Here is a 12,131-nt window from a genome sequence, read left to right on the forward strand (position 1 = left end):
AGTGGATTCCTGGGGTCACTTAATATTCCCCATTCATTTTCGCCATAGACTTTTACAAATATATTTATAACAATTATGTTAAGCCTCGAACCAAGCCATCCAGGATTCATATAACCTTTGATCCTATGTGAAAACATATTTTAATATTACATTATTTGATATACTACATAACTACCCTTTGTTTAGCGATTTTCAAAATGTTCTTTTCATAGAAAAAAAGGTTATATGGTAATGATTCACCTCCATCCTGGATGGCTTGGTTCGAGGCTTAACATAATTGTTATAAATATTTTTGTAAAAGTCTATGGCGAAAATGAATGGGGAATATTAAGTGACCCCAGGAATCCACTTCCGCTGCGATGCTCTATATTTAACCAACTGAATGAACCCTGTAGAGTCCCTATTCTGGGCATGCCATTATAGGCCAACATTCAGTGAAAATAGAAATAGATTTGTTGTAGGGGGGGAAAAAAGGATTGGCCCTAGGATAGACCCCTGAGGGACCCCTGTCAATGAAGTATATCGTCGTTGTCGGGTGAAAACCTTGTATGTCCAAAACGTTTTGCATTTATCATTTTAAAAATGATTCAAACTAGTGAAAACAGCCGATCTACAAGCACACAACGCCTCGCGCCGCAATACTACTTCTGTGCGACAGCCTTGTACGATGAAGCAGGGCTTTACTTTGCGAAAGAACGTACAAACTTGAAACTTGGAGATACGAGGTGTCCACCCATCATCGACGATAATAGGGGTTTAAGTGGTTAAAAAGCTCTTCAAATGTCACTTTAGCTGCATGTGAAACACGATCCCTTCTCTTTTTGATTCCGATGTTCATGACGTTTACTAGTCTAGAAGTACAAAGAAGGGTCTGGGAAATTAAACGACAGTGCAATACCACAGACCATAGCTGACGGTGCATGTTGAAATGGAGTTATGGATCGGTATGCCCGCACGGTTGATGTTTTTACACAGACAGAGCACATTATTGTCCCATTAGTTCATACATTTGCTAGCGTTCCGGGGGCCCAGCGGGAATCAAACGATGTAAGCGATGTGCATCGGCGCATTCCACACGGGGGCCACTGAGCCCAGCACTTTTTTTTCCTTCTTTTTTTTTTCTCCTTTTTTTTTTAAGGGCTTGGGCTTTCAGATAAATCAAAAGTGTCTCTTAAAACAGTACAATCTCTGTGAAGGAGTATAGCTCCCCCATACATCACAGACGCGCTGCTATCGACGGCGTTTTGTGGCTCTATGGGAAAGTAATGATCACGCCCATCGATCCACGCCGCTCTTAAATGAGCTCCTTCCCCCCCCTTCGTCCTCTTCGTTGCAGAATGGAGTGTGTGGGTGTGAGAAGGGTTACACCGAAGTGATGACCACGCACGGCTTCCTGGACTACTGCACGCGGACGCCGGGGGCGGACAGCAACAAGAAGGCCGACGTGAAGACCAACTCCGGCAGGTTGAAACCCCGGCCGCCGCCGCCGGCGCAGCAGGACTACTTCAGCGAGTGGAGCCTGCGGCCCGTCGGCCCAGGTACCTTAAAAAACCCATTTAGGGCCTAGGATTATTGAATGCTTTAACTATTGAAAAATAGCAGATATACAAGCTCACAGCGCGGCACCGAGTGCCGCGCTGCGAGCTTGTAGATCTGCTATTTTTTGAAAAAGTCGTGAAAATGTGTGCAAATCTTTGAATGTATGTATTTTTAAAGCAAATGTTTGTAACTCAAATGTTGCTTCTGGGTGGTCCCTGGAACTAAATATTTTGAGATGGGGGTCCGTGGGCCAAATACATATCATTTTGGGGGTTCTTCACATGAAAAGGTTTGAGAACCACTGACATGGTAGTCTCTCAAGAACAGACTAACTGAGCTCCAGTTAAGTGAAAAGGACCTTTTCTTTGACGATGGCGAGCCAGATTGCTGTAATAGAAACATAGGGTTTTTCAAAAAATCTTAGAAGGATTCAAAAGACACTTTTAGAATCGGGTCAAAATTCTAATTTTCAAAAATAGCAGATCTACAGTTACAGTTTCAGATCTACAAGCTAGCTTGTATATCTGCTATTTTTCAATAGTTATAGCATAAAATAATGATACACAATAATGTGTACCCGTTCTAAATGGGTTAAATCAGTGGTTCTCAACCTGTGGGTCGGGACCCCCGGGGGGGTCTCCAAATGATTTTTTGAAAGTTGTCCTTTAAAGGACAACTTTAGTTTTTTACAACAAGGGTTCATATTTTAGATATCATTAGATAAAAGAAAAGATGAGTGTTAAAATGTTTTCATTTAGGTCTACTTCTTTCTGTCGTTTTTGTGATTTTAACGATTTTGCATGCATGCCCCCAGGTTGGGGGCATGCATGCAAGTGGCTAAATATGTATTTTTAGACACAATAGGCCTAAGCCCATTCCCAAGATGCACTGCAATCTTTCATGGTCAGATGTGACTTATGGGGGCTGGTGTAAATAATAACAAAGACATTGCCGGCTTGTCTAAAAATACATATTTAGCCACTTGTACGCATGCCCCCAACCACTGAAATCAAAATAGTAAAATCGCTATAACAACAGAAACAAGTAAATGAAACATTTTAACACCCATCTTTACTTTTCTCTAATGACTATCTAAAACATGAACCCTTGTTGTAAAAAAACAAAGTTGTCCTATAAAAAGGACGTTGTAATACATTATAATTGCCTTATATGGCTAAAATTAGACATTACAAACTTGACATTAAAAGGTTGATGATGTCATTTGTAAATGTGCGGTCCAGTCGTATGGAATTGTATGGAATTCATGTGTTAAAGGAGTAGTTCACCCCCAAAATGACTTTTTTTCTATTGATCACTCATGCCATGGCGAGTAGAGTTCAATAATATTTTTTGGTTTTTGTCGCATTCCTAAGACAAAAATTTGATTTGAGTACATTTACCCCCATTGAGTCCGGATGGTGACCTGTTTCGAAACGGGTCACCATCCGGAATCAATGGGGGTAAATGTATTGTTATCACATTTTTGTCTTAGGAATGCGACAAAAACCAAAAAATATTATTGAACTCTACTCTCCATGGCATGAGTAATCAATAGAAAAAAAGTCATTTTGGGGGTGAACTACTCCTTTAAGTCATAAAATGCTTATTATCCTTGGATTCTTTTAAACAAGAACACAGGGAACGGTCTCAAACGACCAAACAAGCTTTTCCCATCATGCTCACAGCAGAGATCTCTACGCGGCAGTGTGAGCGTATAACCAATGTGTATTATATTATAACCCCCTGCTTTTCTAATTACACAGACGGAAGACTGAAGCTGTGGGTTTATGCTGTGACTGCAGTCGGATTCATCCTAATATTATTCATTATTGCACTATCATTCCTGGTCTGGTATGTATATAGATCACTACCTCAATGGTTTTCTTACTGTGCAACCAACCATCACCAAAAACTCCAACCCATCATACTAATAATAATCCGAATCAACTTTATTGTCACACCAGGCGTAAAGATGTGTCTGAAATGATAATGAACTCTATAGCACTTTTTCCAAATAGAATTACAAAGTGCTTCGCAGTACACTGCATACAAGATTAAGAACAAAACAATTGCAAGAGGGAAACATAATGAAACTGGGAAAGGATAAAAGTCTGCGAGAAACGTAATTAAAGAACACAGAAAGAAAGAACACATACTGTATATACGGTTGTAAAAAATAATGTCAAAATGTGGAATGGAAGAAGTGATTTGAGTGAGAGAGAAAAAAGACGAGTCAATTTGCTAGCCTGATATCATCGGGCCGGTCGTTCCAAGGTCCAGGGGCCCTGATGGCAATTGGTGGTTCCTAGGGGGTCCTCAGAGTCAGTACAGGGAGGGACGCCAAATCTTTGTGTGAGATAGGATATCCTTTTGTATATTAACCACTTGAACCGTTCCTATTATGAACATTTTAGCCAAAAATAGCAGATAGATCTACCAGCTTGTACATCGTTTTGCCAAAGATGTTTGGTGGGGAGGGGGAAGCAGACTAAGTACAGTGTGAAAGGCAACTAAGTTAATGAAAACATTTCACTCACAGAACACTCACCTCTTCTTTTCCCTAATTATAATCTAAAATATTAACCCTTGTTGTAAAAAAACAAAGTTGTACTTTAAAGGTAATCAATAGGGAGGGAGGCTAAAATTGGTGTAATGTGCTCTGCTCTTTTGGTTTCTGTTTGCAGTCTAGCTGCTGTCTCCTGAATTAATTGAAGATGTGATATGTTTTTTTTTTCCCTTCTTTTCTTTGTAATGCCAGTCAGTGTATTGAGTTGCCGTAATAGAAGAGAGGAGATGATGAATGCTTGGATGATTTGTTGTTGATCAGCAGGAGATACAACAGACTTAAATTAATTTAGAGGTTTTTCTCACCATGGCTGTCATGAGAATAGACTAAAACTATGTTCCAGACAGTGGTGGAGAAATTACTCAAATGTCCTACTTAAAGGGATATTTCACTTTCAAAAAAACTTTTGGTAGTTTTATCGCCTAATAAGGCTTTTATGAACACCCTGAATAGTTTTTAATTTGCTTGATTCAATATTTAGATATTTGATGTAAATGTTATCAGGCCCTCCAGGCCCAGGGCCTCTCCACATACACACCCATTGTAACTTCAAACTTCATTTTAACCATGATAGATTCATTAAAAACATTATTTTTTCTGGTGACTTAAATTACCCTCCTAATACGTGAGCAGGCCATGTTTTTTTCCATAACTTTTTTCATTTATTTTTAATAATTATTTTTTGTATTTCATTTTTTTCAATTTTCCCAAATAATTATTACAAATAAATGAAAAAAGTTATGGATAAAACACGGCTTGCTCACATATTAGGAGGGTAGTTTGAGTAACCAGAAAAAAATAACGGGTGTTTTTAATTAATCTATCATGGTTAAAATGGAGTTTGAAGTTACAATGGGTGTGTATGTGGAGAGAAGCCCATGCTGTTTCCCTGTTGAAAATGGAATATCCCTTTAAATACAAGTATAAATACTGCAATGTAGAAATATAGTACAAAAGTATTGGCATCAAAATGTACAGTAAAAGTAAAAGTACAAAATGTTTGAAAATAGCTGATCTACAAGCTCACAACAACGCGTCGCATTGCGACGCGTTGTGAGCATGTAGATCAGCTATTTTCAAATAACCAAGGTATAAAATAGGGCTAAAATGGTGTATGTATGTTTTATAATATTATAATGCATATCTGCAAAGTAACTAGTTACTACAGTCTTCAAATAATTGTAGTGGAGTAAAAATACAATATTTGGATCCAAGATGTAGTGGAGTAGTAGTAGTAAAAGTATTGGAAACTGGAAATACTCAAGTAAAGTTCAATAACTCAAAAGTGTACTTAAGTACAGTACTTAAAGGCCTGCTGACACGCCCTGAAATTATAATAGTATAGGAGCGGTATCTCTGAAAACGGTCTGAAACAGTCTGAAGCTCGTGTCACAGTGTAATCTGCCCCTCGCCCCCCAACAACAATCAGTACAGTAAGTAGTCTAAGTACACTCAATTAATTTGATTGGATTATAATTGCGCATTCCCAAAATGACATCATAAAAAATATTAACTCATATTTTAAGATGACTTTTTAAAGTGACAGTACCCCTTTAGGTGACAGTACCCCTTTAAGTAAATGTACTTAGTTACTTACGGTTCCAGAAAAGGACAAACATTGAGGGAACAGAGGACATTTGTTTTCCATCTGTTGTTGCAACCCAACATAACCCTGTCAAGTGACAACTGACACTGGTTGTGTCTGCTGCAGCGATCAGATAATGGAACTCTGTGTCATTCCACAACAGGTGACACAGAGTCGAGGGGGTTTCAAAGTCATTCATGCTGTCTTTGCTTTTTTGTTTTCTCTCTCTCTCTTCCAGCAAGCCACCCAAAACATCCAAGATGTCCCCACCACCACAGAAACCTTTGACCCTGGCCTACGACGGTGACGTGGACATGTAAACCGCGCCAGGGCACGCTTGGCTGTTTACAGACCTTTTATCTCTGCTTTCCAGGAACGTTATCGACCGCGTTGCCCTTTCACATCTCCCACCGCCTGGGTGGCCCATTGGAGCCTAGCTAGCGGAACGCTAACTCTAGTTCCAATGGAGCCACACTGAAAGGTGGGGGCGTGCGGATACGGTATGGAGCAGAACAGACCCAAAAGACTGGCCCAGGAGGCAAGCTTTCCTTACGGACCAACGGGAAGACAGAGGTGTCCGCGTGTCAACAACGCTTGGCCGACGTTGAATCTGGTCTTTGAACAACAATTGGATTTTTCCCGTGACCTGGATTGCTGAATTGCTTGTGGTGTGAAAACTCGGTAACAGACAGTACTGTGTCCAAACCTCCAAACATCAACCCTCCTCGACGCAGTGACTTAATGTGGATCCTCAGGTGCTGGTTATGGAGTATTTTTGTGCCAAGAATCAGAGAGGCCATCGTGTTATTTGTCCCTTGTAAATCACGAGAGAGGCAAAATGGCGTGGATGAACACTGAACAGCCACCGTAGATTGTGATATTCAAAGTTGGACCAACGGGACATTTAATTTGTAGGACGTTTCTTCCGTACTGGACTTTAGTGGGAAACGCCATACATCTTTGAGTAAATGGACAGCTGTTTTTATTTTTATTTTATTATAGTTATTAAAGTCTTTATGCACTACATTAGTGCTGATTCTTCATTCTTGTTTTGTTCCTTTCAAACTACTTTTCTAGTGTTTTCATTGTAATGCAAGTTATTGCTGTGAAATAGTGTTTTCTGTTGATGATTGCCATATGATGTGTTTGGACTTTGAACAGTGATACCAAAAGCAGGCCTGCCTTGTCTTGTTTGTTTGTTTTGTTTGATTATACAATAAAACCATAATTCCCCCCATCTGTGGTTCTGCTGAGAAGCTGGAGCCGCAGAACAAATTAGTAGAGAAACAACATCAGAAAAGAATATGAATAATCATTGCTCTCATGACAATTGCGATTGAGAAAACGATCTATTCTACACGATGAAAGGCCGGAGTAAAGGCAGACACAGAATAGCACTCATGAACGCATTATTACCGATTACGGCAGTGTCGTGCGAACGACCGCCCATACCTTCCTCTGATTTGTTGAAATGAAGCGGCCGCGAGAGGCACGCCGAACGATGTGAAGTCCGCTTCAGGCGACTGTGGCGACGTTCCAGTTACGTCCCGATATGTTTTAGGGTGAGCGTTATTGTATTTGGCACAACTGCCAATGAAAGTAGCTATGCTAGTGGCCAATCAAATGGACCCTTACGGGCACATTTGGTTTCATATTTTACGCTCTCAAGAGTTATATTATTGTTAAACATTGCATTACTCAATTTGCAAGAAGTCTACACAACTAGAGAATGTAGAAGAATTGTTATTTTGATCAATGTTGGCCCGTTCTCTCTCCCATGGTACCAATATCAATACAGCGTGGAATTGTGGACAAAATCTTATCCAACCGATAACAAAATCTTCAAAGCTTTGGGTCTGAGAGGCTGAAATGTCATCAAATGGTGCTCCGCGGCTCAAATGGCGAATTAAGAATGGACCGTGATGTGAAAAAGGGCTGAAGTGAAAACCAGTTTAGTTGACCGGCTACCCCCAGAGCTATTGTTTTTCCTCTTACACCAATTCTCTTGATCTACAATCTCACACAAGCAGCGGTTAACCACTTAAACCCTATGTTCTTGGTAAAAACAGACCTGAGTTGCGACTGTACAGTACTTGGGTCGTTTTTGTCCACCTCTATAGCCAAATTCCTTCACAAAATAAAAAAAATAAATAGCTAGCCAATATATCGTCGTTGTCGGGTGGAAATCTTGTATGTCCAAAACCGTTCCTTTTGCATTTATCATTTTAAAAATAATTTAAACTAGTGAAAACAGCCGATCACAAGCACACAATGCATCGCGGTGCGAGGCGTTGTGTGCTTGTAGATCTGCTGTTTTCACTACTTTTGTGTGACGGCCTTGTATGATGAAGCAGGGCTTTACTTTGCGAAAGAACGTACAAATTTGAAACTTGGAGACATACGAGGTCTCCGCCCGACAACGACGATATACAAGCTCACATCGAGCTTAGAGCTTGGATGTTGTCTATTTCTGGCTAATGCGAGCCTCTACCCCTGTAATATATATTCAGATGCTGGGGGTTCAAGTGGTTATTAATTACCAGAATATCACTGTACTGTTTGCTGCCTGTTGTCCACTTTCAGAGCCAAGAAGAAGCAGACATGGAAAACACAGTAATGAGCAGCTTGAATTCCCTAATTGATCCTGTGGGGTAAAACCATTTCATTGAAGTACATTATCATCTTTTGTTATAAAGGAGTTAAGTCATGGTGATTACCATAATGCCAGACGGTGTTTATTTTTAATTTTTTTGGGGGTGTTTCTTTTAACAAAACCCACAGATTCAGACTACAAAGACACCGTGCAGAGCAAAGAGGAGAATGCCTTCATTATTGTTTTTTTTGTTTTTTCTCTCTGCTTTTTCACTTCAAATTGTTTACAAAAGTAAAACGTCTACCCATTTCTTGCCTTTTATTTATGTATTTCTGAAGAGTAGAGCTAATTAAGCAGATGGAAGGAACTCTACACAAGAGCCTTTGATATAAATCAGTGTAAATCGAGTTTTGTTTTTGCGAGTCCATCCATCATATTAAAGTCAATGATGAGATGTCTTTATTCATGGACTATGCATATTGTCCTTTCATCGCTTTTATTTGACATTTTGACATCAGTCTGCGGTTGACATTTAAAATAAAACAAACAAGACGACAGAGAGATAAGAAATCAGACAAGAAATCATATTTATACATGTAATTATTTACTTTGCTTTGATTTATTTATGTCTTCATGATCCATTACTCACTCCTCTGCTTATATGAAGTCTGTCTCAAACTACAGATACAGCCGAAAAATATAATTGTTATTCGGAAAGCAATTTTGTTGACTTCCTTTCTGAACGTGCCGTCCTAAAATAATTCTCTAGCTACATCTGTGACCTCACACTTGACTGTAGCTCGGGACAGTGACATTTTTATTTATGTTCACTTTTGAATAACATTTCATTTCGTCTGAAAAGTTTTAGTTATACCGGTAGTTTTAGTCGACTACATATAAGATTTTAGTCGACTAAATCAACGTAGATTTTTCGACAAAATAAACATGTTGGCGGGCCGCGATGGCGTCGTAATGGCTGATGTTAACACTTGGTTGCATGCTGAAAATAGCTCACGATAGTCACGACGTGTCACAGCGCAACCAAACATGAACATTTTAGTCTAGTTTTAGTTGACTAAATTGTCTATGTCATTTATTTAGTCTTAGTTTTTGTCATCATAGCTTATTTTTTTTTTTCAAATGTAGTTTTTATTTAATCTTTGTCAGTGAAAAAAGGTAGTCGACAAACATTTTTCGTTACAGTTTTAGTCGACGAAATCAACACCACATCATGTCGCAAATGTTCTTGTAGAGGTGTGATAATAATGGGGTAGTACAATTATATTACAGTGTGAAACAACTGTTTAAAGTTGTTGTTTTTTGACAGCCCGTGCAAAACGTAATGACGAAGCACATGTCCAACCTGCTGCTGATCGAGTCCTGAGCTACAGCGATGGGTGAAGGTCCCGATTGGGGCTAATTGTTGGATCCCCAACTCAAAGCATTTCTCTGTATACTGCCTAAACATGGATAACTGAGTGCATTATTCCCTATACACCCCTAGAATAGTGCTGTTTTCCTTACCATTTCCGTTGTCCACAAATCAATGATTTGGCCTTGTGAGAATTGAATTGATTATGAATGTCTTTTTTAACTAACAACTTTATGAACTTAATGGTTGTTAGAGTGCTGTTGTTACTTGTTGTAATAACAACTCTGTTTCAGCAGCCAACTCAACTGTATTGTATGCATGCTTGATCTGTTTTGGCAGAACGTGCTCCAAGTGTCCTTGCATTCATACCGTTTCTTCAGAGTTGCCAAATGACCGATAGTTTTATGAAGGTTAAGTTTCCGCTGATATTTGGCTCATCCAAGGGAAAACATTAAGGAAAATTGGTACTAATTGTGTGATTATCGACTAACAAACGAAGATCTGCCAACTTTTACATTCTCAGATAGAGTACAGCCAAACGGTGTCTATCAATGACCTTTGGAGAGGTCAGACTTGCCTTTTGTCGTTTTGATGGCTCTATTGGGTTATTATGATAGTACCCTACAGTATGTTAGCTAATTATTTCCAGTAAAACCATGCCATTTGTGTTACTATTGTGTGTACATGGAGAGTTGGACAAACATGCAAATAAATTGTGGTACTCTGTGTGGAAAATAACACGCCTCGTTTTCTCATTTCTTCTTCTTTATTATCCCACAATTCTGTGAGTCCTGGAGCCAAAGTGAAGTTCACACACGATCGAATTGGATCGAATCCTATTGCAGACAGGGTGGACTTTTTTATTGCTTGGTGCCTGGCACCTTGATTAATTACAATGCCGAATTTGAGACAGAAGGCAGATTATAAGCAGCTGACGAGGATAAGATTCATATGGCCATCATCAAGTCAGACCCCCGCCGTGACATGCAGTCCCCAGAACATTTTGGGAGGCAGGGAAGACGGTGCAGCGTTTAAATCCTTTGTCTAATCTAATTCATTTATTTAAAACTGTCACTTTAATTTAAGAGGAGGGTGAGTCCAAGTGGTTCTGTCAAGGCCAACTGATGTGCAGCGAAAAAAATGTCATGTCCAATTCATCTCGCTTTCCTTCCACTCAGCGGTGGTGTAAAGTAATTAAGTACAGTGAATTTACTCAAGTAATGTACTTAAAGGGGCACTCCACCACTTTTCAACCTATGTTCATATAATTGGTCCTCACTCAAAAATAGCTTTTTTTTTTTTTTCTCAGAGGAGGGCTGTGGGCAGGTCAGAAACCCATCGTCTTGTGACATCATCGACTGCCAATCCAGTTTATAGAAACTGCAGGCTTTCTATTCCTGAAAAGTTGCAATTTTAAAGTGGAAGCCATTGTTCTCGCGATAATACAAATCTAAATATTTTTTTCAAAAATATTGATTAAACTTTTTTGGGGGAAAATGATGATGTCACAAGACGATGGATTCTGAACTTACCCACAGCTCTCCTAGGAGACTTGGACTGAGTAGGAAAAAAATGTGATATTTTATCATGAACATTAGTGAGGACCTATTATATGAAGACAGGTTGAAAAGTGGTGAACTACTCCTTTAAGTACACTTTTGAGGTATTTTTAATTTCTTTTTTACTTTACTGGGCTATTTCCAATTTTCAATACTTTTTACTTCTTTCCACTACATCTCAGAGGGAAATATTGTACTTTTTTACTCCACTACTACAGTTATTTAAAAATGCTATTACTAGTTATGCCTACTTTAGATTCTTATTTTAAAAAGAAAACATACATTAACCACTTCAGGGCTGTTTTTTAAACTTTGGCTATTTGAAAATGACCGAGTTACAAGCTCCCAACTTGTAGATCTATTTTCAAAATATTTTAATACAGGTTGAACATGGGTTAACAAACATGGTACAGTAATGTGTATTTTACTTTACTTTTGGTATAGTTTGATGCCAATTATACTCTTCTACTTTTTTTACTCAAGTCAATTTTGATTACTGGAAGATTTTGAATACTGGACATTTGTAAACAAAGTGTTTTTACATGGTGGCATTGATACTTTTACTCCAGTAAAACATGTGAATACTATCTGCCACCACTGCCACTCAGCATATGGATAGTTGAGCCTGCAAGGGCCTGGCTTTGAGATGACTGGTTTTGCCTTTTAATCATGATTTATCTATTACCCCCGCAGCTAAATCACCTTAATAAAGTTTAATACAGTTTGGCTGATTTGAGAGCCGAGCGGAAGCTGTAATGAATATTTAGAGGATCTAGAGAATGAACAGGCTGGGCCACATGGCTCATTCATCACTCTCCAGCAAGGAGGGGGAAAAAAAGGTAACCTATTAATCTCTATTTGAACATTTTTCCACATTTAAATTGGTTAAAATTAGAGATCCCTCCAGGTTGTGTTAT

General features: G+C 39.0%; 1 protein-coding gene across 1 annotated transcript in view; it reads left to right on the forward strand.

Annotated features, from left to right (window-relative positions):
* thsd7ba (thrombospondin, type I, domain containing 7Ba) overlaps positions 1–6,010 on the forward strand; it is a gene marked incomplete at both ends in the record, with an annotated part of 450,762 nt that extends 444,752 nt beyond the window's left edge. The window contains 3 exons of the mRNA XM_080752925.1: positions 1,337–1,538; positions 3,303–3,390; positions 5,929–6,010. Coding sequence (XP_080609051.1) covers positions 1,337–1,538; positions 3,303–3,390; positions 5,929–6,010 — 372 coding nt within the window. The remainder of the gene's footprint in view (positions 1–1,336; positions 1,539–3,302; positions 3,391–5,928) is intronic.
* Between the last annotated feature and the right edge of the window lie 6,121 nt (positions 6,011–12,131).

The sequence above is a fragment of the Nannobrachium achirus genome (assembly GCF_963921795.1).
Source record: "Nannobrachium achirus genome assembly, chromosome: 22".
In the NCBI taxonomy this organism is placed as follows: domain Eukaryota; kingdom Metazoa; phylum Chordata; class Actinopteri; order Myctophiformes; family Myctophidae; genus Nannobrachium; species Nannobrachium achirus.